This window comes from Condylostylus longicornis, unplaced genomic scaffold (assembly GCF_029603195.1).
Source record: "Condylostylus longicornis isolate FDR11 unplaced genomic scaffold, ASM2960319v2 ptg000077l, whole genome shotgun sequence".
Taxonomy (NCBI): domain Eukaryota; kingdom Metazoa; phylum Arthropoda; class Insecta; order Diptera; family Dolichopodidae; genus Condylostylus; species Condylostylus longicornis.
In genome coordinates, this window is record NW_026578045.1 from 909034 (window position 1) to 935488 (window position 26455).

The 26455-nt window shown below is 27.7% G+C and overlaps 9 protein-coding genes across 10 annotated transcripts; 4 read left to right on the plus strand and 5 right to left on the minus strand.

Moving 5' to 3' along the window:
• The first annotated feature begins 2206 nt into the window (after positions 1–2206).
• Positions 2207–3527, plus strand: LOC129612803 (thioredoxin-like protein 1). The gene is made up of 4 exons (XM_055526580.1): positions 2207–2486; positions 2543–2699; positions 2775–3166; positions 3230–3527. Exons 1-4 carry the CDS (start codon positions 2392–2394, stop codon positions 3438–3440), a joined length of 855 nt encoding a protein of 284 aa, XP_055382555.1. The 5' UTR covers positions 2207–2391; the 3' UTR covers positions 3441–3527.
• On the minus strand, positions 3464–5352 carry LOC129612802 (bifunctional coenzyme A synthase). Its single transcript, XM_055526579.1, has 3 exons — positions 4722–5352; positions 4306–4658; positions 3464–4231 (listed from the first exon to the last, which is right to left on the minus strand). The coding sequence occupies exons 1-3, from the start codon at positions 5254–5256 to the stop codon at positions 3605–3607; spliced, it is 1515 nt and encodes a 504-aa protein (XP_055382554.1). The 5' UTR covers positions 5257–5352; the 3' UTR covers positions 3464–3604.
• A 780-nt stretch (positions 5353–6132) lies between these two features.
• LOC129612851 (centromere/kinetochore protein zw10-like) lies at positions 6133–8730 on the plus strand. Its single transcript, XM_055526637.1, has 5 exons — positions 6133–6499; positions 6563–7639; positions 7708–8023; positions 8080–8345; positions 8406–8730. Exons 1-5 carry the CDS (start codon positions 6281–6283, stop codon positions 8616–8618), a joined length of 2091 nt encoding a protein of 696 aa, XP_055382612.1. The 5' UTR covers positions 6133–6280; the 3' UTR covers positions 8619–8730.
• A 4-nt stretch (positions 8731–8734) lies between these two features.
• On the minus strand, positions 8735–9307 carry LOC129612852 (uncharacterized). Its single transcript, XM_055526638.1, has 2 exons — positions 9014–9307; positions 8735–8955 (listed from the first exon to the last, which is right to left on the minus strand). The coding sequence occupies exons 1-2, from the start codon at positions 9224–9226 to the stop codon at positions 8782–8784; spliced, it is 387 nt and encodes a 128-aa protein (XP_055382613.1). The 5' UTR covers positions 9227–9307; the 3' UTR covers positions 8735–8781.
• Positions 9308–9725: 418 nt separating this feature from the next.
• LOC129612797 (39S ribosomal protein L3, mitochondrial) lies at positions 9726–11068 on the plus strand. The gene has a single exon (XM_055526574.1). It carries the CDS (start codon positions 9876–9878, stop codon positions 10995–10997), a length of 1122 nt encoding a protein of 373 aa, XP_055382549.1. The 5' UTR covers positions 9726–9875; the 3' UTR covers positions 10998–11068.
• On the minus strand, positions 11045–12759 carry LOC129612796 (U4/U6 small nuclear ribonucleoprotein Prp31). The gene has a single exon (XM_055526573.1). The coding sequence runs from the start codon at positions 12648–12650 to the stop codon at positions 11172–11174; it is 1479 nt and encodes a 492-aa protein (XP_055382548.1). The 5' UTR covers positions 12651–12759; the 3' UTR covers positions 11045–11171.
• Positions 12760–13355: 596 nt separating this feature from the next.
• On the plus strand, positions 13356–24606 carry LOC129612904 (tyrosine-protein phosphatase non-receptor type 23). Of its 2 annotated transcripts, XM_055526736.1 has the most exons (12): positions 13356–13565; positions 13832–14633; positions 18394–19536; positions 19593–21490; positions 21564–21792; positions 21853–22760; positions 23009–23029; positions 23276–23404; positions 23474–23655; positions 23746–23930; positions 24010–24129; positions 24193–24606. In XM_055526736.1, the coding sequence occupies exons 1-12, from the start codon at positions 13482–13484 to the stop codon at positions 24312–24314; spliced, it is 5823 nt and encodes a 1940-aa protein (XP_055382711.1). In that variant the 5' UTR covers positions 13356–13481; the 3' UTR covers positions 24315–24606. The 2 variants fall into 2 exon arrangements, with proteins under 2 accessions (XP_055382711.1, XP_055382713.1); XM_055526738.1 differs by lacking the exon at positions 23009–23029.
• On the minus strand, positions 16322–18113 carry LOC129612905 (damage-control phosphatase ARMT1-like). Its single transcript, XM_055526739.1, has one exon. It carries the CDS (start codon positions 17997–17999, stop codon positions 16677–16679), a length of 1323 nt encoding a protein of 440 aa, XP_055382714.1. The 5' UTR covers positions 18000–18113; the 3' UTR covers positions 16322–16676.
• Positions 24607–25043: 437 nt separating the features above from the next.
• Positions 25044–26427, minus strand: LOC129612906 (rRNA 2'-O-methyltransferase fibrillarin). Its single transcript, XM_055526740.1, has one exon. It carries the CDS (start codon positions 26279–26281, stop codon positions 25256–25258), a length of 1026 nt encoding a protein of 341 aa, XP_055382715.1. The 5' UTR covers positions 26282–26427; the 3' UTR covers positions 25044–25255.
• Positions 26428–26455: the final 28 nt, after the last annotated feature.

Genomic DNA, 26455 nt, shown 5'->3' on the forward strand with positions numbered 1-26455 from the left:
CTAGATTTCGACACTAATTTTGGTGTCGTTTTCATAATTAATTTTACTTGCCTACAGAGATGTTAACGTACCGATCAATTATTTGTTCCATTACTTATTAAAATTTCTAAAAAAAAATATATATATATATCAAGAGTAGATGACATTATACAACTGATATGATTAACCATTAAAATTGGTAACCAATTTAGCCGTTTGAAATATGGTACATCTTATTATCTTATTACTAATTATTAGTATTACAAATCATAGAGAATTATTAATCTAATGTGGGTACATTAATAATAGGTAATTGAAATTAAAAATAACCTACAAAATACATTAAATGATTTAAATCAATATATTAACCATATATACATATGTATATATATATATAAACAATAAAATTAAAAATATATTCTTGCTTTATATAAAATCATTGATATAATGAAGATGGGATATAATATTTTTAAATTAACAAATCAATTACCTATTACAGAAAATTTAAATTTAAAAATTTGTATTTATTTCATCAATTTATTTCAATTAATTTGTCGTCAATTATATTCTAATTAAAACAAAATTATATGTTAGTACATACATATAAAATTAAAATCGATTCAGTCCAACTTATTTTAAAAAATATTAATATCTATTGTCATTAAGAAAATTAAGAATATTATTCATTATAAAAAATATAAAAGTAAAAATAATAAACAAAAACATTCACAACTCTTTCATTAATAACATATAAAAAAACAAAAAAAAAAAATATATTGCTTTTGGCCTTATTTTGTCAGTTCCACTTTAGTCATAATTTTCGTTCTACATAAATTTCTAGAGAAATTCTTAAATCGATCTTCTTCAAAATCATCTTTTAATGATGAATTTTTGATTATTATTTTTAATTTTTCTGTTGACGGTTTATATGATATTTTCGAATCAGGAATATTACGTGCTGTAGAATAATATTGCATCCATTGACCATGATGACAATAAAATACTTGTGACATTTTTGGATTGGTCATGATTATACTTGAAGTTGAATTTTTATATATTGAATTTAGTTTAGCATCAAATTCTTCAGTGGACATAATTTTTTTTTCACTTTGGAGTTTTTGAATAAAATTAAAAATAAACTAAAATGAAAATATTTTTGTTTATTATTGATTTGATTTTAAATTTTTTTTAGAAGGTACGTGTTTATGCTCTACCCTTCACTAATTCAACATAACCTAATATATTGTAAAATAAATAACGTAACGGTTAAACCGTTTCATTCATTTAATATACCTAATTTATACTGTAGAAAAGTACAAGAACAAAACTCTTTCATCCGGCAAATTTCCTCAAAAATAAAAGTTTAAATTAATCTTTCAATAAAAATAATTTTATTGTTCGGATTTAAAATATTTTTCAAAACTTTTTTAATTTAAATATTTTATTTGTCACACACTTCACATAGCACATGAATTTTTCACTTATTATGACAAAACATATTTGTTGTCAAAATTTTTAATTTTAACCATGTTCACACAAGTCATTTAAACATCACTTTCAATATTACCCAATTCGAAAATATTAACCTGAACAATATAATTGATAATACGAGTATTGATTTGTAAGTGTTAGAATATTACTTCTTTCAATTTAAGCAGTAACAGTTTTAAAGAAAAGTGCACGAAAACTAAGTTTAAAATTAAAGATGAGTTGAAGTTGATGAGAGAGAAGTTCTACTTATATTATATTATTACGGATATTTGTGAAGTAGAGTGCCTAGATTTGATATTATTAATATCAGTTTAACTAATTGTAGTTTAAAGATCTTAGACAACGTAAAATATTTCTTTTTGAAAATGTCACAAAATAAGTTTGTAACATGAGATTTTGGAATTATTGTCTTTAAGGAACCGCAAAAGCTCCCTGACGAAACATATTACTCTTTTTAAGGAGATAATTTTTTAAGTTAACATTTTTAAAAGTTTCATACATATATGAATTTATGAATAAAAATCCCATATATATTACAAAAAAGGTATTTTGATAATTTATATTAAGCATTTAGATAATTTTTTAATTAGTAACTTTTGATTACTAATTAATTAACAATTATGTTTAATTGGAATTGTAAGTTTTCTAACTGACAGAAGAGGCGCTTTCAATCATTGATTATTTACGAATCAAAACGTCAAAAATGAATGTCACTACATTTAATTTTATTTCGAATTCGGCAAGTCATTTTCCTAATATTTCCATAATTTTATGGTAGTTAAGTGAATGTTTTAAAATTGATAATTTATTTTCACATAGAGTTGAAAAGCCAACATCATAAACAAAGCAATAAAAATACCCTTAATTACGGAATTTATACATTGTTTTTAAAATAAAAGGGGATAATTGTAATTTTATACGATGGCCGTACGTTCAATTAATGACGAAACACATTTTCAATCGGAATTAAGTGCAGCTGGAGTAAAATTGGTTGTGGTAGACTTTACGGCACAATGGTAATACATATATTAATAATTTTTCAAATGAAGTTTAATGTGAACTTACGAAATAGGTGTGGTCCTTGCCAAAGAATTGCACCGCAATTTGAACAATTACCTAGTAAATATCCACAAGCAGTATTCTTAAAAGTTGATGTTGATAAATGTCAAGATACTGCAATGACGCAAGGTGTGTCTGCAATGCCTACTTTTATACTGTATAGAAACAAAGTAAGTAAATTCAATTATTGCTCTATGTATATAGTTTTTTTTTTATTAAGTCACTCAAAGTTTTTCAATTTATAGACAAAAGTCGATAGATTACAAGGTGCAGATATTTTAGGTTTGGAAGCTAAAATAAAACAGCATATTGGAAGTGAGGAATCTTCTGGCGAGGATTGTGGCCAAGGTTTACTTGAACTTAATGCATTTATTCAAAAAGATCAGTGTGAGTGTTTAAATGAATCTGATGATCATCCATTACAGCATTGTTTAACCAATGTTCCTGGATTTTTACAATCTGATGTTGACGAAGAATTAATTATATCGGTAACATTTAACCAAGCTGTAAAAATTCATTCACTAAGAATTGAAGGTCCTCCAAATTTAGGACCAAAAGAAATAAAATTATTTATTAACCAACCAAGAACAATAGATTTTGACATGGCAGAATCTTGCACTTCCGTACAAGATTTAACGTTAGTTCTTTAATCAATAATATGTACACAGAATTTTTTTAACAAGAAAAAATTTCTTTATAGGCTCACTCCATCTGATTTAGAAGGCAACGCTGTAAACTTAAAATATGTTAAATTTCAAAACGTAACTAACATTCAAGTGTTTGTGAGAAATAATCAGAGTGGTGGTGAGATTACACGAATCGATCGTTTAAGTTTTATTGGTTCACCTTTAGCTACAACAAAGATGGAGGACTTTAAACGTGTTTCTGGCAAAAAAGGAGAAAGTCATTAATTATTCATTACAAATCATAGATATTTGATCAAATCATTTTTGTTTATTTAGAAAATATAAAATAAAAACAAGTTTCATGAAAAAAAATATAGAAAAACGAATTTTATAAAATAATTTCTTTTTTTTTGCACAATGAAGATCCTGTCACCAACTACTTCAAATTTCTAAAAACCAGCAATACGATCACATAAACTTTTCCAAGCTTTTTCTGCTTGATATTTTGTATATTCATAACTCCATTCAGATGAAAATATGACATTGGATTTTTTGACGAATTCTTTGTTATGAGGTTGATTTTCAATTCTCTTTCTAGCTTCTTCTTCGGACAATTTATTACGTTCTTGCACTCTTTTAATCGCTGTATTTGGTGAAATTATCATGGACCATACTTCATGACACTCTTTTTCCCATCCAGCTCGTAATAACAGAGCGGCTTCCAACACAACTATCTTTACATCCTTCAACTCCGAAATTTTTCGTTTTACTTCTTTCATTATCGCTGGCCAAACCAAATTATTTAATATTTCTAATTCTTTTGAATCATTAAAAACTATAGCTCCTAATTTTTTTCTGTCAATTTTATTATTAGAATCAATTATATCTCGCCCAAAATGTGCAATAATGCTTTCATATGCTGGTGTGCCTGGTTCATAAACTTCATGTGCAACCTTATCACAGTCTATTACAAACGCTCCCATTTCCCCAAGTCTTTGTGCCATCACACTTTTTCCCGAACCTATACTCCCTGTTAAACCAATAATGTAGGGCTGTTTAGACAAGTTTACTCGTGGCTAAAATATACAATATTATGTTTTATTAAAAACTCAAAACATTAAGTATGTAGATGCAAATAAGAAATACATACTGCAGGCTCTTGAAGTAATGTTCCTAAAAGATCCATTCTTAAATTACAAGAACTTATTTTAGATTCCTTATGTTTATTATTTTCATCTATATCAGCTTCAGCTAACTTAATAGTAAAAATTTCCAATTCTTTCAAGCCATTCTCTTTTCGAATTTCGTTTACTTTTAAAGCTCCCTTATATGTTTCTGCACTTACTATTATCATATCCATATTAGGATCTGATTTGGTGGGCCCAAAAGCATCTTGTATAACAACAACTTCATACTGAAGATTGGAATCAATTTCCGAAAGGAAATTTTTAACATCATTAATTCTTTGCTCGGTAGGTAAAATTAATTCTGTAAGCGTTTTATCTACAAAATATAAAATTTTATTATTTGAAATTTTACCATAATAATTTTAAATAATATTCTTACTGTGCAACATATTTTCATCAGTTACACCAACAACAAGTCTTTTACAAGCTCTTAGAACAGCTTCCGTCAAAAAGATTTTATGACCTGTATGAATTCTATCAAATGTTCCACCCAAAACTACAGTATCATATGTTTTATATTCCATATTTTCAGCATTGTTACAATCAATTTCGAAACATGGGCGAGTTTCATTGCTTAAAATAACTTCCGGTTTATCAATTTGATAAAATTTTTTTAAAGAATCACATATTTCAGAAAATTGTCCGTCACAAAAAATATGCTGGACATTTCGCAACTCGGAGAATTTTTGCTTTTTAATCGGATCAACGAGTATTCGTACATCTATAGTGGAATCATAATATGATGAATCCAAATAAATTTCTCTTATCACTGAACTCCATTGAGGCACTTGTACTTTGACCTCTGAAGGAATATTTAAATGTATATAAAGATTTTTAATAAGTTTTTTAATTTCTGTAATTGCAGTTTTAATATTTTTAATATTTGATAAAACTAATATCCCAGCAGGTTTCATATTTAATTGAATTATAATGTATGAAATAATGACCCAATTTTTTATGGTACAATTAAAAACAAATAATTATAAATAAACATATGAACCAAATGTCAAAATCTTCATCGTGTCGAAAATTTAATAAGAAAACAATAAAGAATGATACGTCAAATCAAAGTAATAGATGAATTGGAAATAGACTGAAAATGCAAAAAATTAACTTCAGCCAAAAATTGGAAAACAGCTGAGTTCTCATTTTTAGATTCTTATAGCCAAATACTTCACTATCAAAAGAACTTTTTGAACGCTCCAAATTTTTGGGAAAGTGCAGCAAACATTTCACATATTAGCTTTATACAATTAGATTTTGTCTTTTTTTTTTAATGAAAATTCGCAGCTTAGAAAGAAGTGAAACTGAGTTATTAACTTGTATACCTGAGGCATTTTTTAATTTTTATTTTATTATGTAATATTTATTGATATCGCAGTTACATTCACAGGATACTTGAAAATAATTACAATCAACGAATTAGTATTGTTAATTTTTTTGTTAGTCGATATACACAAGCATCATATTGTATCAAACCACAAATTTAAAAACATATTAAACTTATTTTTGAATCAACAGAAAGCGCCTCCTCTTAATCTTTTATTTTGATTTTTTTGGAAATTTAAGCAACGCTACAAATAACCACATTGCAACAATATCATTGTAAATTTTGTTTTGTTGCTACTTCCTTTCGGCTTCTATACTTACTTGTAGTTTATAATCAGTTTGTTAACGGAATTCTTAAAAAATTACAGCGACACCACATCTAACTACAGAAGTATACAAAATGTCAATTATTGCAATTGATTACTACACATTACATTTAAACTTATTACCACATTGCAACATGTTACATATTTTATGATGTTAAACAATATAACAACAAAATAGATTTTTCCTAATAAGAATAAAAACCTTTTTCTTGAGGATAATATTACAAAGTTGAAACTAAGCAGAAAACCTAATGGAGAAGTAAACTAGTGAAAAAGATGCAAGATGTCTGGTCATTCTCTTGTAGAAGTTTTAAGAATTCTTGAAAGTCAAAATCTAACAGAATTAGATGACACAAAAAAGGCCATTGCAAAAGTATCCAATGAAATATCAAAAAACAAGGAAAATATTAAAATCCATATTGAAAAAAACTTTAACAATTTATATTCAAATGTAAACAGTACTGAAAATATACTAAACGAAGGCGAAAATATAATACGAGAGGTAAGTAAGTGGGTATACCGTAGCCTCAAAACTAAAAATTGTGAATTAATCAATACTTTTTAGGTGAAAAATATTCTTAAAGAAATTGAAAATGAAACTAAATTACAATTGCAAATGAGTGATAATGAAATTGAACATTTTAAAGAGGAATTACTTGAAATTTTTCTTGGTTTGAAAATCGCTCAGAAACTTTTAAAAATTGATGAATTGTTTGAACAGCTTGAAGAGATAAAAAAAACCGAAGACACTCTTGTAATAATGGAAATAGTAGGTAAATTAAAAAGTTTAATATTTGATGGAAACGACAAAGTATTACCACGATTAGTGTGTTATCAGCAAATAAAAGTAAAATATTATACAGAATCTGAAATGCTTCTATGCAATTTAAATCAACAATTTGATGAATTAGTTAAACTAGAGGAAAATATTTCAAATGATGATATTAAAATAACAACAATTAAAATTTCTAAAGATCAAAATAAATTAAAAAATATTATCATCGGTTTATTCAACGCTAAATATAATCCTACAAAAATTTGTTCGTTTTTATTAAGTAAAACCTTCGAACCTATAATAAAAACAGAGGTTTCTTTAAATTTTAATGAAGACAATATATGTGAATATAATGAATTAATACTATCATATAAGGTAAAAAGTTTAACCATGGATCTTGAAAAACCTAATTACAATACAGTTTTAGATAATATAGTAAAAGTATTAAATTTTCTTCATATTATTAATATTCAAATTTCAGAAACAATATGTGTTTTTAAAATATTTGGCAAATTTTTGAAAGATAGATTTTTGGAATCATTAATAAATAAATGTTTAGTGCACTCCATTCCAGATGTATCAGAAGAAATGAGAGATTCCACTTTCATAAAAGATATATTAAAGTTTAATGAAATTTTAATTGATTTTCAATTAATTGATATTAATAAAGATAAAGAATTGATTTCATTTATTGATAATGTTGTTATGCTTTCAAAAAATCGATTTCATAAGAAATGTATTGATGAAGCAATAAATATTATGAAAAAGGATCTATATAATATGGTTCGTGTTGAGAAAAGCGTTTCTTCAGACTTGGTAAACCAAAAATATGCATTTCCACAATGTATGGTATCTAAAAGTATATTGGTAAGTTTGCAATTATTAAAATATTGTATAAATAAAATATTCTTATTTTAAAATTTGAAAATTTTCAGGAATTAGTTACTTTATTGAATAAAATAATTGAGGAAGAAGATGAGAAAAGCTTTGCAGTTATTTCTTCAATCATAAATTATTATATTGAAGAAGTTCCAAAATATCATGAAAAGATGTTAAAAAGTATTCCGCAACAAACTGCTTTATTTTTTAATAATACTATGCATTTAGCAAATTGGCTATTATCACATTTTGATGATGATAATGGAGAAGTACAAAATCTATTTCAATTATTAGAAAATTTAGCTTCAGAGTATTTTGCAAAAGAAGTTGAAACACAACATAATAACTTGTATACATTTTTTAAGAATTTTGGTAAAATTTCAATTTTAATATGATGTCAAGATATTTTCCACTTTTCATTTTTAAAGATTTATCGGATGCCGTTTCCGAATTGGGGTCTGAAACACAAAAAGTTATTCTACAATGTTTACGTCAATTGGATTTATTAAAGAATGTTTGGCAATCTATATTAACAGATGACATGTACAATAATACTATGTTAAATTTAATTGATGATTTTTGCAAGGAGCTTATAAAAAATATAATGATAATTGAAGATATATCATCTGCAGTATCAACAGAACTTGTAGAAATTATTGACATTATTGAAGAAAGAATTCCGCGTTTATTCGAAGTACAAAACCATATAATTTAGTTATTTTTCAAGAACGATTTAAATTCTTTATATTTTCAGGATCAAAATATTATAATTCAAGCAAAATTTTGGCTTAAGTTAAAACAACTTAAAACTATATTGGGTGCCAGCATGTTACAGATAACGGAATTATGGCTAGATGGTGTTGGACCATTAAGTTTAAATTTTAAAGCTGAAGAAATTAGACACCTTATAAGAGCACTTTTTCAAAATACGGAAAGAAGGGCAAATACACTAGCTTCTATTATATAAAATTTAAATACTTGAATAGTATTCAGCTTTTATGGGTATACGTCATGTTTTCAGAAAACTAATGTTAACAATGTTAAATTACAATTTTAATAAAATATTTCTTTTTCAGTCCAAAAAATTTTGTGTTTTTATTACATTTTCCTACTATCTATATACATACGTATTAATATGGTCTTATATGTGATTGAGTTGCATGAGTTAATATCCACGATTTTTTATCTTTAGCCTTCATTGCCATTTGCTTATGTCTAGGATGTGTTTTACATAGAACATGCAATCTCTGTTGCCTCATTACAAAAAAGCAGTCCTTACATCTTCTTTTTAATCTTCCCTTAACCTAAAAACATACAAATTAGTATATACATTTTTTGTTAATTTATGTTTATTAATATTACTTTAAATCCTGCTACTTGATTTATCAAAAAAGAAACGGGTTGTAAAATTTGCGATTTTTGTATAAAAGTTTGCGAAGGCATTATTGGTAGACCATTATTGTACGGCACTAAAGCTGTTTGCGTAATAAAATTTTGAAGCGAAGTGAAAGTCCTTGCAGCTAAATGTGTAAAATTGCTTCGAAAACCGATATTAATTATTTTATTAAATATCATTTTTATTTAAATAAATTAATATATTTAAAAAATTATCAATACAGTATTCGAACTAACAAAATATTCTGTATTCTATTCACAAAATAATGACATATGACATATTTGTAAATTCACAATTGAATAATAGAATTGAACTGAAAAGTTAGCACTACATAACTATAACACTCTTTGTGAAATCAGTAGTTCTTTTTCTAAGCAACTAATGCTCAATGTTTCACATTATTGTTAAATATATGGTATTAAATTATATAACGCGACTTAGAAGAACGAGTCTAAATTTTTACATAAATTTTTATGAATACAATGTATGTATGTACATAATGTATAAAATGAAATCAAAATCAAATAATTATGATACATATTTATATTTGACACTTTTTTGTAAGTTTGTTGGGTGACCTGAAATTTATTTTATCAGCTGATTTGTGTTTACTAGAATTTATGCTTCATATGTTCTGTCAATGTCAAAAACATTGTAGTATACTATGCATTTCTTTTAAAAGTCGTGAAAAACAACACACTAGGTGCTTTACCTAATTAGAATTTAACCAAAAAAAAAATTCTTTAAAACAAAATCACATTTTCTAAATTAAATTTTTTAAGCCAAAAATATAAATAGTACATGTAAATAAAAGTAGAAATTGTTTAAATGACTACAATAGTAAAAAATGCCTTATTCTCACATATATCGGGTAAAAGTTTTATGTTTCCATGTACATTAACACTAACTCAAATACGTGAAAGAGGCTATTTGGTCAAACCAAGATTAAAAAATCCATCTTGGTTCGTAAAAAAAAATTATTTAGCGAATGAAGATTTATTAACACACGAAAACAAAAATTTCGTACAAGAAGTCGTTAAAGAACAATATGTATTGTCGAATGAAAAAAGTTTGGTGAAACTCAACGAATTCAAAGAAGTAGAATGGTCACCAAAATTGAGAAGAACTGGAGTTTTAGCTAGAAAAATTGGTCAATATCCAATGTGGTTAAAAAATGGGGATCGCATCCTTACGACTTTATTGCAAGTTGTCGATAATCACGTCATTAAGTATATTCCACCAGAGCAGTTTGATCCACCAAGAAAAACAGTGCAATTTAAACAAAGGGTTATTAAAAAGGAAAATAAACTTGGCTGCCTACTAGTAGGGGCTGAAAATGAGGATCCATCAGTTTTAACGAAAGAGTACTGTGGATTATTTAAAGATTCTGGTATTATGCCAAAGAAACATCTGGCTAGATTTGTTATATCTCCTGAAGCAGCATTAAGTCCTGGTACACCATTAAACGTTACACATTTCAGGGTAGGTGATTTTGTTGATGTTCGAGGCAAAACCATTGATCGTGGTTTTCAAGGCGTTGTGAAGCGCTGGGGATTTAAGGGTCAGCCAGCTTCACACGGAGTGACAAAAACTCACAGGCGCCCTGGAAATATTGGTGGAGGGGGTGAAAAAGGTCGTGTTTGGCCTGGTACCAAAATGCCTGGTCATATGGGCAACAGATGGAGAGTATTGAAAGGCTTAAAAATATGGCGTATGAATACCAAATATAATGTAATGTGGGTTCGGGGATGCTGTATACCTGGTGAAACAAACAGTTTAGTTTATATTTATGACACGATATTGCCACTTCCGCGTAGGAAAATATCACCGCCTTTTCCAACCAGTAACTTCGATGACTCTGAAGATATCCCAGAAGAAATTTTGTGCGAAGAACTTCACAATTTCAAAGATCCATCCCTAGATTTTAAGGAGGAAAGCAAGGCAAAGTGAAATATGTATAAATTTTTTATTAACTAAAAGAAATACGAATAAAAATTTTGAATCAAAGTTTTTTAATATTATTAATGAAGTTATTAATAATTAAAATTGAGGAAAATGCACACAATTATAAATTGGTTGTTGGAATTAATGGGTGTATTCAGAATTATGTTTTGACCACTTATTTTAATATTTCTTTTTTATAGATAAAAACCCAGATACATTTGAAAAGTATTTAGCATTATCTAAAGAATGTACTTCTGCTGCTTGAGGGTTTACTATTTCCAGTCCTTGCAAAGGGGTAAAAGCTACAGATGATGCTGTTCCGCATATTTGTCTTTTAACTGTTGTACTACCACCATAAACCTGTTGTTTTTGTAAATTTTTTTGTAATGTCTTGCTTATCCTTACTTTTGTTTTTTCGTCCACTTGTGGCAAACGTATTCGCCCAGCTCCAGATTTACCAATAGTACCACGATTGTAACCAAGATCTTCTTGGTATGCATCTTCATCAATATCTCCGAAATTCATTCTATTGGCATTTTTTCGTAATTCTGTTAAAGCGTATCGTTCTTTCATTTTTCTGACACGTTTACCACCCCTCTTCTTTTTTGAAACTTCAATTGGTTTTGGTAAAGGTTTAATAAATTTTACTGGAGGAGGTTCTTGTAATTTATCAAGCTTTTTTTCTATGTCTTCCTTCAATCTCAAACCTATCTCGCCATGAATTGATTCGTGGCATACATCTACACGCACAGCTAAAGCGCATTTGGCTGCTACCAATCGTGCGGCTTTCCTGCGTAAATCTGGTGGCGTGTCTTGCACAATTTGAGAAAAATATATTAAACCTGTATGTGGAAGCATTTGAACTTTGGAAAATCCAGAAAGAGTCTTTTTTTGTGCTCCCAACACTAATATATTGCATGCCGGTATTTTGGAAAGCTTCACCAAACCTCCAGCAATCCCTAGAATTTTAGCAGCAATGGAAGCGCCTATTATCATTGATAAATTTGGTGCTATATATGACATTCTACTTTCAACATATTCGAATATTTTCATTTTAAAATTATTAAGATCAATAGCCATATCGCAGGCTTCATTAATTTGCTGTAATTCTTCTGGTGCCAGAAATGTACCTTGCGTTGTTGAAGCTGTGACTGAAACAATCATTATTGTAGCTTGTGTTAAAATTTGTTGTAGTTTTTCATTGTTTTTGATTTGATCTAAATCATTGCCTAGCTCTTTTACAGCACTTAAATATTCCATTTCACCGATAATTAATGAGTCCAGTTCAGGAAAACGCTTTTGATATTTTTCTTTTGTAAATTTATGGATAATTGATATTTCATTATCAATGTCAGCTGCTAAGTAATTGGCTTCAACTATCAGTTGATATTCTGGATCAGACTCTAAATTTCCAATCATATTAACTAAATTTTCGGGATTTGTTGCACCTTCAATCATATTTAAAATACTTTGTAGACGTTCAGAATCTCTTAATTTACATAAATTTCTAATAGAAAAGGTGTTGGTATCGGGCAACGGTGTATTCGTCTCAAATTCAGTTGAGTTCACTTGAAATTTTTGTGTACTTTTGAGTAAATCTTGAAGATCATCACCATCGTCTTCCTCCAGATCAGCAATTAATTCATCAGCCAAAGACATATTTTATACTTTTCTTTCTTTTTCGTAAATGCAAAATTTTAACGTTTCGCAACGTTGTTGATTCCTTCCTTAATATTTGTTTTTTATATATTAATCATGTTTATTAAATTGTTGTTTTTAATCAACATGATAAATTGACAATAGAAGCTGTCATAAATGTCAAATGTCATTGCTGTAGGGATTGGGCTAGTACTAAATCTACTATTAATTGAATGAACTGATTAATGAATATTTTGTTCTTTCATTTAAAAATCTTGCTGGTATTTGTCATTCAAGTTGAAATGAAGCATGACCAATTCCAAATAACAAAAACTTAATTTTTGTGCCATATTATATTATGAAATTGTTTTCATGTGAAGCATTTTGCTTTGTAAATTAAATTTTAATTATTGCTTACTAATTATTTTTCAATTTTTGACATTGTTTTGATGGAATTTGTTAAAATAATATGATTGTTTAATATGTATGTATGTAAGTACTTGTTCAATTGCAATATATCCATTTTAGAATTTTTTCCAAAGAAAAAATAATTACTAAATACATGTACACATAATTAAAAATTCGCAAAAATATTTAATTAACTTAAAAATATTTTATTTTATTTTATTTGACTGGAAATTAATCGATGTACAATTTAATAGTTTCCATCACTACTTCAATATATATTTGACATATAAAATAGAAGTTCCAAAAGAAAAGAAAATCGATTATGAATTATTGTAATGACTAACGCTAAATAATAAATAAATAATTTTCATTTTAAATAAATATTATTAACGAAATTAAGAAAGAAAAAAACAAAACAGTATCTCATCAGAATAAAAATAAACAATGGAAGCTGTTCCAAGACTTCAAATGTTGAGCTTTGCTCTTAAAATTAGTCCAGAAGGGACATCGTTTTCCAATTTGAAAAGGGTAAAGAATTTGTAATTAAATTTAAAATTATTGTGCAAAATTAAATACTTATTAAAAATTAGAAGTAAAATGAGCAAGGATTGTGAAAAATTGCTTTTTTTTCAAGTATAATATTAGGAAACATAATTCTATATCTATTGAGAAAAAACAAAGGATTTAAGATACTTATTGTTTTGAAACCTTTATTCTGAAATTACTTACGTCATTATGTTTTCTTTAATTAAATAATTTTAAAATCCTTAAATAAATAATATTTGTTATTTCAGATTATTGCTGAATGTTATCAAGAAGATGCAGAATCATATTCAAAAGAAGTTTATACTTTAGAATCTTTAAGAAATGCTGCTATGCGACCGGAAAAGGATACAAATGGTTGTAAAATATTGAAACGCTATTATTCTCAATTACATGCATTAATAAATAGATTTCCTCAAATATCTGAAAGAAATTTATTTACATTTCAATGGAAAGATTTAAATGTTAATAATATAACAGAAACCAATGATATAAGATATGAAATGGCTGCTGTTCTTTATAATATTGCTGTTTTACATACTGAAGTTGGTGCGACCGTGCAACGTACTGACATTGAAGGAATGAAATTAGCTTGTACACATTTTCAATGTGCTGCATGGGCATTTGGTGAATTAAAAGAAAAATTTCAAAATATTAATTCAAATACAGATTTTATGACACCGGAATTATTAGTTTTTATGCAACAAATATCATTTGCTCAAGCTCAAGAATGTATTTTAGAAAAAAGTTTAATTGATAATCGTAAACCAATAATTGTAGCTAGAGTAACAGCACAAATTATTAATTATTATAGTACAGCTTTAGTTGTACTATTAAGTGGTGGTGATGATGGTTTTATATTTTCACAAGTTATCGATAATAATACATTGAAATTATGGAAAAAATATGTTAAATTTAAAATATCATATTTAAGTTGTATATTATCATTATATCAAGGGCAACATTCAGAAGAACAACAAAAAATGGGTGAACGTGTTGCTCTATATCAAGCGGCTGTTGATAAATTAGAGGAAGCAAGAAAAGAAAGTAAAGGTATGTAAGAGTTTTTAATATATTTATATAAAATTTATTGTAAATGAATAATTTTATATTTTTGTCACTTTCACTCTATTTCATTTACCTATAATATCGTATTTTCAATTCGTTGATTTGAAATCGTTGTAAAATTTTGTTTTAACTTCATAATAATGCAGTAAATATGAGACTGAAATACTTTTATCAATTTTTTGTTAATTTCCATGAAATCTTATTGAAAAAACAAACAAGAAAAACACAATTAAATAAAATATTCTAAATTTAAAATTAAAAACAAAAATGAAAATGTGAAAAGCATTTATCGACCATTGACCATATTATCATCTTCTATACACTTATTTATTTTATATAAATGTTTATATTTTATATCAAAATGAGGTCGCTTAATAAAATTTATATTCATTTATTCTTTAATTTATTTAGATATGTACAATGTTATCATTCTAATAATGATGAAAATTTCCAAAAAAAAAAACAAAATTTTTAAATACTTGCAATAAGATTATTAAACTATATTATTTCCATGGTAGTTAGTTCGAAACAAAGCGACATCACCTTATAAATTTTAATTTAAAAATAGTATGATCATTCAAATTTTTGATATTATCATGAATTTTTTTTTTTTCAAAATTATTATAGTACCCAAATATATTTTGTTTTGTCTAATGATCTTGAATTAAAATTTTTTTCTTTCTGGTTCGTACTATTATGAACTTACATAAATATTAAGGTCATAAACTTGTTTTGTTTTCTCGATATTTCAAAAAACATTTTTACATTCAATATGTTTGATTTACAATCGTAAATCAAAAATCTATATACATATATGTAGATATTAATTAACACATAAAAGAATAGAATTATAAATATTTTCATATAAATGTACATCAGTAGGTATTTATGTACTATTATTGTGTATATATAGATCTAAATGGGCAGAGATAATTTTAAAATGATGAGTCACATGTTTCATAGGTACAATAATTGCTTTTCATTATTAAAATGCTAGAATAATTTTTTTTTCTTGTATTAATATGGTAGATTTCTGAAAATTAATTGAATTTTTAAAACTAGATTTAAATCAAATTATGTCTGTTTAACTTCAGAAAAGGCTGTTTTGCTTTTCCAAAATGTTTGTAAATTTTTGTGTTTTTTATTAAACATCGCGATTGTGAGTAGTTACCTATCTACCTCCTACCTAATTATAGGGAAAAATACAAAAAAAAATTAAAGCTTCTACATTTTATTTGGCAATTTTCCAATATTTTAACTTGATTTTCATATGGGTGTTGATTTAGTCTTGTTTTATCCATTAAATTAATTCTTATTTTGTTTTGTTTCTCTGTATCTAATAACTTTAACCCGTAATAATGTGTGTTATTTTCCTCCACGTTTCATAAGCGTGTAATAAAATTTTCTATAATTTAAAAAATATTTATTTGCTGAGACCAAAGGGCAATTCATGATAAAAAAAGATGAAAATTAAAATTTTGAATTTTTTTCTTTATTTTTTTTTTGTTTTTGTTTTAATTCCAATTTTATTGCCAATCATATATAAAATATAAAAGGTATAAGTTATAAAAAATAATTTTTCTAAAGGATTTTGGTACATAATGACTAGTCATTGATATGAAAATACAATTACTTAATTATTAGAAAACAAAAGCACACAACATTAAAAAAAAAGATAAATAAATAAATAAATAAATATGTAAATATAGAAATATAAAGGTAAATATCAAACCAATATTTTTATTATAACAAAAGTTTTTATCTTTAAAATTTTTATTTCGATATTTACTATATTACCACTTAATAAATTTAGAATAGGCATGTGATATTAACAACAAAAAAATTTAAGAATATTTTTAACTTTTAATATTTAACAAAATTAATTTAAAGCGTATGAATATTGAAGTAATATTGTTAGTATTCTGTTTACAATCTCTTAATAATTACAATTTTTTTTGAAAATTTTATAATTTTTATATCTGTTTATCTTAAAGAAAAACATTTAATTTAAAAATTTTCAAAGAATTCTTAATTTTTATGTAATTGAAGCATAACAGTACCATATTCCCCAGTTAGCATCCAATTTGAATCTTTTTCAAATAATTTTTCAGCTAAACCTTCTTCAAGACCACATATTAAATCGGCTTTAACTGTACGTAATGAGCAAATATTTGTTGGATTAAAACCTCTTAAACATGTTTCAAATTTTTCAGTATAATCCCATGTAAAATCACCTAATAATTTTCGATAATTTAAATCACCTTTAATAATTAATAAATGTGCTTCAGATAATTTATCATATAAATGCGGTGCAATCTCTTTCATTCTATAATATTCATACGGTGAAATAAAAAATCGATCTGGTTCTAACAAAATAAATTTCCCTTGATCGACAAGTGATTTCCATTTATTACCAATTAATTTTAATTCTTCGTTATTATTTTCATATAAATATTTTAAAACCCATTCAAAATCTTCTGGCGTTGTATCTGATATAAACCATGGTATTGCTTTAATATAAAAACGAATTTTAGTCGCTAATTTATGTTCGATTATATATTCGGCTAACAAAAAATCAGTAAAAAGTTCATAACCAGCATTATCACATATAAAATCAATATATCGTTCACCAGTATATTTTTGTGATATTAAATTCCATATTTCTTCAGCCTGATCAATTAATATGTATTCTTTTAAATGGTCTACTGCTTCTAATTGATCACCAGTTTGTTTGATATCTTTACCTTCAGTAATTGATAAATCACATTTATTACCCCATAAATCAAGGTATAATAATTTTTTAAAGTATTTATCAATATCACTATCTAATGTTAGTGTTTGACGAGTACTCTTAACAAGTGATACAATTGAATCTTTTGATCCAATTAATGCTTTCTGTTTGGAAGATTTGAAATAATCAAAATTTTTTAATGTGGTAGTAGCTTCAAAAATTGTTTTTAAACGACGATACAAATAACATTCAGCCCATAGCCAACACGTTGAAAAATATGTTCTTTCATTTTCTGGTAACGAGCTCAAGAATATATTCCAAGTAGATTTATCGATTTCATTCGTCTCTAAAGGATATAGTTCTTTATCTGTTTGCAATTGATATTTTAATTCTGATATATTTCCAACGACTATTTTTAGCTCTTCACGTGCTTCTTCACTACATTCATTTATAATTGTATCTTTGTTCTGTGATAAATCATCAATTACTTTTGTTAATATTACTGGAAGTCGTTCACGTAATGTGTAATAAGCAAAACTCTGTTTGTACCTTCCTATCATAATAGAATGTCTAGGACATTTATCATCAATAATATTAGCATTTCTTTCAAATTCGACCATTTTGAATAAAATACTTTTATTTGAATCTTTTTCTGAATAATTAAACTGTTTAGCACTTATTTAAAAACGAAACTAAACTGATTAGAAGCAAAAAGTTTTATTTTTAGTCGAATAAAAATTCTCTTAACAAAAAGAAAAAAAGTCATTAATAAATCGGGAAGTCCATGTAGCACATGTTGCTAAGTGGAATTTTGACAAGGTCAATATATAATGTTTCATCAACATTGTTGTGGAACTTGTAGATTTTGTAAGTTTTCTATTAAATATCCGGAAATAATTTTTGCAAAAGCTTTAAACTGTTAAAAATTCTTAATATAAACTAAAAATTAATATTTTTGTTACTATTGTAGTAAATAAAATTAAAATAAAACATATTTCAATTTTAATTTTAAAGGTCTCCCAAATCAAAAGGAGATAATAGAAGCATTAACGTTTACAGGAGATGTAGTTGAAGGAAAACGTAAAAATGCAAAAAATGAAAATGAATTTATATACCATGAAGCCGTTCCAGAATTTTCTGATATTACTGCTGTACAAGGAGCTAATTTGGTTAATGGTACAAGTTTTAGTGTCACTGATCCCGAAATATTTGGGGAAGATATATTTGCTAGACTTGTTCCAATGAAGGCTCATGAAGCTAGCTCATTATATAGCGAAGAAAAAGCTAAAATTCTACGAGATATTGGTGCAAAATTGGAAGAAAAAGATAATGAGCTTTCAGTATTTATGAGTTCATTAAATATCGATAACTTAAATGTTAGTGAAGAACAGGCAAATAAAATTCCCCAAGGTATTGTTGACCGTTGTGCTCTTTTAAATGCGAAACCAAATGCGATACCTGACTTAATAGCATCAATGTCAAATTTAGCAGAAATATGTGTTGATGTTGAGACAAATTTACGTGATATTAAAGAAATTCTTGATGAGGAAGAATCTAAAGAAAAACAATATCAACAATCCACAGGTGTCCATAGACCAAATACACATTTTACAGAATTAACAAGAGAATTTCAAAAATATTTGGAAGCACATCAAAGAGCTGGCGATAGTAATGATACATTACGTAAAGCTATGGAACTGCATGTTAACAATTTGAAAATTTTATCAAAGCCATTACAAGAAATACAGCAAAGTATTCCAAAATTAAGTGGACATGTTAACGATGAAATGTTCAAAGAGCTAAAATTGATTTTAAATAAAGTAAATGAAATGAAAGCGCAACGGGCACAATTTCATGCAGATTTGCGAATATCGATTAACTCAGATGATATAACTAGTAAAGTTATAGCGCATGGTAACAACGACTTAAAAGAACTTTTCAAAAAGGAATTGGGGAAACATGATCACAATGTTAAACTAATCGAACAAAACTTAACTGCGCAAACTAATATTTTGACAGCGTTGACTGATGCATATGCTAAATGTGCTTCATCTCTGAAAACTATGAGTGATGTTAAGCTTAAAAAAGAAAATTTCTTTTCATCTCTTGCGGCTTCATATGATGTTTATGAAGATTTATTAGCGAAAAGTGCTAAAGGTAAGTAATAAGAATGAAACAATTTTCGGTTAAATTTAATTGATTTAAATTTTTAGGTTTGGAATTCTACAAGAAATTGCAAGGAAATATTCAAAAATTATTAACGAGAGTGAAAGCTGCAAGGGATGTTCAAGAAGAAGATAGGAAACAAAGAATCAAGTCAACTACGCTTGCTAAAAATTATCCAGAACTATCGCCTTCTGTTATTTCTTCTGCAGCACCCGCAAAAGAAATCGGAAGTACACCGAAATTAAAGGATTATTTAAAGGATCACAACACATCACTGAAAAATTTTTCGGGATATTCAAAAGTTTCCGATCCATCCAGTATGAATCATATTCCATCAATAAGACCTAACCCTTTAGGATCCGAAAATCCCGCGGCTGCTGCCTGTATTAAATCCACAACGAGCATTTCTGCTCCAACCAATCATTCCACTTATACTCCTGTGGGTCCAATGGACCCCCCTCCACCGTATACACCACTCCCCTCAATGTCTAATACAGGTTACGATTCAATGGGATTTGTTAACCCAATTTATCAAAACGCAGCCACAAACCACCCAAGTAATCCGTATTATATTGGTAATTATCAGCAAGCTGCTCAACAAATTCCGAATATGTATAGTAATGCAACGCAAAATCGATTGCAAAATCTGACGCATTTGCCACAACAACAAGTTCAACAACATTCAACATCGGTTCAACCAGTTTCAATAGCACAGGCAACATCTTTACCACAACAAACATTGGTTCCGCAACAAGGACAGCAAGGTGCATTACAACAAAATTCCATGTTGCTACAACAAGCTTCGCAATCACAATCACAAGTAGAGCAATATAAGTTACAGTCTTTTCAAAATTCATCATTGCAAAACCCAAATATGGCAAGCAATTCAATAACTTATTCGTCTGGTTATGGGTCTTCGCAAATTCCACCAACAAATTTACAGCAGCAACAACTTTATCAGGAACATTTACAACAACAAGTTCAAAAACAACAATCTCAACAGACGTCCTATTCTCCTTATCAAGTAAATCCAATGCTGCAAAATTTGTCTGCAGGCCAAAATGCCACTTTCATTCAAAATCAAATGAAAAATCTAACCATTAGAGCAGAATCACCTCAACAACCTATAACAAACTCATATTATCAGCAGTCATCATCACCTCAATATAATGTTCAGAATGTTCAAACTCAGTTTTCCCAAAATGTTGATCAAAATCAAAACGTAGCATCAGTGCAACAACAACAAAAACCTTCTCGAAATTTTGATCAATCATATCAAATTCAAAACTCACAATCTCAATTTCCCAGTATTCACTCACAATCGCAGCAACATTTAAATCAGATTGTTCAACAAAATCAGCAACAACAAAATGCTGCAAATACAAAGCGGACTGATGTCAATTCTGCCGAACAACAATATTCAAATCAAACAGTACCCCAAAATTATATTGGGCAATCAAATGCAGTAAATTTTTCGGTTCATCAGAACAATCCACATCAGTTTAGTACTCAAACAACAGTTCAGCAACAAATGCAACAGCAACAGCAGCTTCAACAACAACATCAACAAAACATGCAACAACAGCAACAACAGCCACCACAGCAGCAACAACATAATCAGCAGCAACAGCAACATCAAAAACAGCAATTGCAACAATTGCAGCAGTATCAGCAACAGTTTCCAAATTCTTCGAATTTTCAATATCCTCAACAAAATTCATCCATACCCTCTCAAATTTCAGCTTTTGGTTCACATCCGGGTTACTCCTTCAATCAATCAAGTGGTCAATACCAATATGGAAGTGGTTACCAATACGCTTCCAATAATACGGGACAAGGACAATATACGAATTCCACTAACTTTCAAGAGAATAAAGCTAGTAATACAACAAATGTTAATCAATTAGCAATTAGTTCTGGACTTAGTTCAAACTATGATAAACAGGTTCACTTTTAGATTATTTTCTTATAATGAATGAAAATAATTTCTTTATTTTATATTCCCTATTTTTACTTAGTGTAATAATACAAACCAAAAACCGTCGGTCGATGAAAATAACTATTCAAGTTCACAAAACGTTTTATATGCTAACAATACGTACCAACAGCCACTGCCGCCATTTACAGGTGGAATGACACAAAAACAACAAGATCACTTACAACCTATGATTCCAAACTCATCCCCTTTAACATATGTGCAAAGTAACAATAATAATAAAACTGAGACTACTACCAGCTCATCAGACGGTACGTAATATATATTATGAAATAAAAGAGTTTAAATGTTATTAAAGTTTTGTATTACAGGTTCTCAATTAAAACAAGAAAACAAGGAAGAAAAGACCACACAACAAACACCGAATCCGCAAGGAACACAAAACAAATCTTTACCATCTAATCAGTCATCAGCTAAGTTGAAAGCTAAACCAAAATCAACAAAAACAAATGTGGATTTATTAACTGATACAAATGATAATAACACGGTTCCAGTATTACCAGTTCCAGTTTTACAACCTTTGGTGGCAGTTAATAGATCAACAGAAACGACTGAATCTAAATTAAATAATTTAGTTAATGCGAGTACTGTCACAGACAGTAAACGTCAATCAATTAGTGGTGATATTGATAGCGGAATATCAGGAGATGGAAAGAATACAGATAGTAAAAAAATTCAACAGATCAATGAATCTACTGTTATAACTAGTACACCATCTTTTCAAAACGATACACAATTTTCATCGATCGATCGTAAATTCAGTTGTGATAATATATCTATTCATTCAGATTTAAGCTCTTTAGATCAAAATTTTGATTGGGATTCGGTTTCAATACAATCAAATGAAAAACTTTCAACATCAAATGATGTGAACAATGTTAATAGTTCAAAATCAAGTATTAATACAAATCAACAAAAACCAATAAGTACTGATCCTTTTGATGATTCTAATATTCTTAAATATTTTCATAAGGAAGTTGAACATTATGAAAAAGTAATCGATTCTTTGGGTGTTAAAATGCTAAATGGTAATACACCATTATATAATAAATGGAAAGATTTACAAGATCTTTTAATGAAAGATGAATCGAAACGTAGTGCAAATATTGCAAAATTATTCCCAGAAAAAAATCGAGCTCCCGATTCTATACCTTATGATCATGCAAGAGTCGTACTAGAACGGACAACTGACGACTATATTAATGCTGCATACGTAAAGGTAAAATATGTGTTATGAAAAATATAAATTTTTAGTTGAAATTAAATCTTATTTTATCACTTAAGTAAATTTAAAGTAATGTTAATACATACATATTATATTATGCGTAAATTGAATGTATTTTTAAATATTTGTAATATCAAAATTCCGCTGATATTAAGAGCTGAAAACAACCATAGTATTGTAATTTTTTTTTTTACACAAACTTACCAGAACTATCATATTTCTTCCTTTCTTTTACTTTAAAGTTTCAAAGGGAGTTTAAGTTGGTAAGTGGTAGTAAAATTGTATCCAAAACAAAATAAAAATATGATTTTGAATATTGCTCGAAATATCATGTGTAATTTATTTATGCACATTCATTTTAAAGTTTTAAGTACTATTAGGGAATTTTCACATTTTTTAAAAAAACAGAAGTAGTTTTACAATTTTATTTTGTGTATGTTTTAATATAGTTTTTTAATTTTCTTTATTTATTTTTAAATAAAATTTCTTGGTACAATTTGAATATATAGGATTTGGGACCAGGATGTCCCGCTATGATATTAGCGCAAACACCTTTACAAAATACAATAAATGATTTTTGGTCCATGGTTTGGAATCATAAAGTTAGAACAGTTGTTTGTCTTCATACTCCAAATGAGGTAAAAATTAAAAACTTAAAGAATATGCTTTAGTTTTATATTTTAATTTATTTATAATTTTTATTACAGATTTTAGACACATATTGGCCTCAAAATAATGATAAAGAATTACATTTTGATGATTTCTCTATAGAATTCGTTAAACAATATGATTTATCACATTGTATTGAATATAATTTAAAATTAACGATGAATGGAGTTGATGCTATATTAAATTTATCTTTATTACAAATAAAATCGTGGAGTAAAAAGTAATTTTTATTTTTAATACTTAAAAACAAAAAAAAATTTAGATAATTTTAATTTTAAAACAAATTTCAAAAATTCTTTTTTTGTTTTAGTGCTCCAACTCATATTTTAGAGATATCACGAAATATATTGACAACTCAAAAACAAAGAAATCAAGAATTTAATTCGAATTCACCATTAATAATGAATTGTTTAACAGGTTCAGAACGTTCAGGATTAGTTGCTTTAGCAATATGTGCTATTTTGTCAACAAAAACTAGAAGACCAACTATTATTGGTAAATAAAAAATAATCTTTATTCAATTTGATTTCGTTACGATGGTTTTTTTTTATATATATTTTTTTTTTTACTAAAGATGTTGTGGATATTTGGTATCGAATATGTTCACAACGAAAAAATGCTCTAAAAGACGCTAATAATTTAGAATTATCCATGAAAATTGTTTTATGTCATGCACATAATGTTTTAAATCAACGTGAGTATAAAAAAAATGTATTGTTTAACCAGGTCCTATGTTAATTTTTGAAAATTCTTTTAGGTGGTATCATGACTTCGTATCAAATGAAAATTGCCCAAACAGTAGCCGCAACCGAAAAAGAAGAAGCAAAAGATCCACTTAGAGAATTAGATCCTTTATGGAAGTTGAAACAGGAGAAATAAATTTCATTATAATATTTAATACTATTTTTACAATCATTATTCAAACAAAAAAAATAATACATACATACATATTTCTTAAAATTATTAACAATGGAAAAAATAAACTGATATGGTACTAGCTAGTTTATTATTGTTTTTACAAAATAAATATTAAAATTAAATATTTTATTCTTATACATAATCAAAAATAAATGTTATTTCATATTATACTAATAATTATTACAATAACTCTTATTCTGTTCTGTGAAAGTTACATATTTTTTCTTTTTCAGAAATAAAAATTTCAAAAATTTATCATGTTTTTATTTTATACATTTAGTAGATTCACTAAATTGATTTTTACAAATTAACGTCAAACTATTACAAGTGATTGTCTTATGGCTACAGACTTATAGTAATATTTTTTTTGGTACAACCTTTAAAATCACACTTTTTAGTAATTGGTGATCATCACCTTTTGGTAAAACTTAGGAAATACCATTATGTCTCAATTTTTGCGACATTCCACCACTCGAGCACAGCGAAGTGCTTATTACAAAAGCGCGATATTCAATATTTTGAAGCAGTATACAGAAATTGTAGGCAATACAAAATTTAAAAAAATAAAATGACTAGTAAGATCATAGATTATAAAAATATTTGTAAAGACAAAAATTAGTAAATAAGAGAAGTCTAGGATATTCTGCAGTTTGGTCACAAGTGACCCATTGTTTTTTTCATTAAAACAAGTTTTGATTTTGTACATGTATCTATATATTTGTCCATTAGTATTATAATTCTAAAACAAATATTAATTTGTTTTCTTAAATTTTCTTAAAATATAAAATCTGTATCAATCTTTTTTTAGAGAAAATACGTAGGTAAACCTTAAATTAAAAAACAATCTTTTGTTTTTGCATTATAAAATTCAAAAATTATTTAAGAAATTTTAATTGAAATTTTCACTCTTTGACCTTTGGTGGTGGTCTGTATACTCCGACTACTACAGCATGATCTCTTTCATATGGTTCAAGAGTAATTTGTTCTTGTGGTTTCAATTTATCTGCAATCATTTTTTTCACTTCCGATGCAAATACAGCTTCTGGTTGGGCTGTTGAATCTATACAAGATGCCTTTATTGATATAACAAAATGACCACCATTTTTTAAGAAATGTTGGGCATTTAATGCTACTATTCTACCTTGATCTGGTTGCGCTACATCAGCAAATATTGTATCAACCATTCCCACTAACATTCTATATTTATGCGGGTGACGTGCATCTTCGATTATTGGTATAATATTGGTACGTTTTTTTGCTACATTTATTAAATCACGACCCGAACGATGTGAAAATTCTACAGCATAAACTAAACCTTCCGGTCCAACAATATCAGAGACATGAGAAACTGTGGTACCAGATGCAGCCCCTAAATATAAAACTTTGGTTCCCGGAGGCATATGAATTTTATCAACTCCACCTAATATTGCAGCAGCTAACTTTGAACGAAAAGGATTCCAAACACGATATTCAATCTTTTCACCATCTGTGTCAACGGAAATGCGTTTTTCACCATAAACTTCAGATCCAGGAACAAAATTTCTAGTAACAAGAGCATCTTCTTTTCCTCGAGCAATAAAAACTCCTTCATGGCGATGTGGTTCTATAACAACTGTTTTTCCTCCTTTCATACCACCTCCTCGTCCTCCTCTTCCACCGAAACCACCCCTACCTCCACCACCTCTGCCACCTCCTCCTCGTCCTCCACCACCTCCACGACCACCTCCACCACCACCACGGCCACCTCCTCCAAATTTCCCACCGCCACCGCCACCGCCGCCACCACGACCAAATTTTCCACCTCCTCCTCCACCGCCACCTCCTCCAAACTTTCCACCTCCACCTCCGCCGCCACCTCCTCTTCCTCCAAAACCTCCTTTACCACCTCCTCCACCGCCACCTCGTGGTGAGAATCCTGGTCGACCCATCTATGTCCAATATATTATAAATATGAAACACAAAAAAAATAACTCCAAAAAATCAAAGCCGAGATAACGATGTTCCAGCTATTTATTTCACGTGTTTATTATAAACAAACCAAATTGAGGTTAAACGCTTTGACGTTAATATTATGTATAATTTAAATGACTTTCAAACAAAAC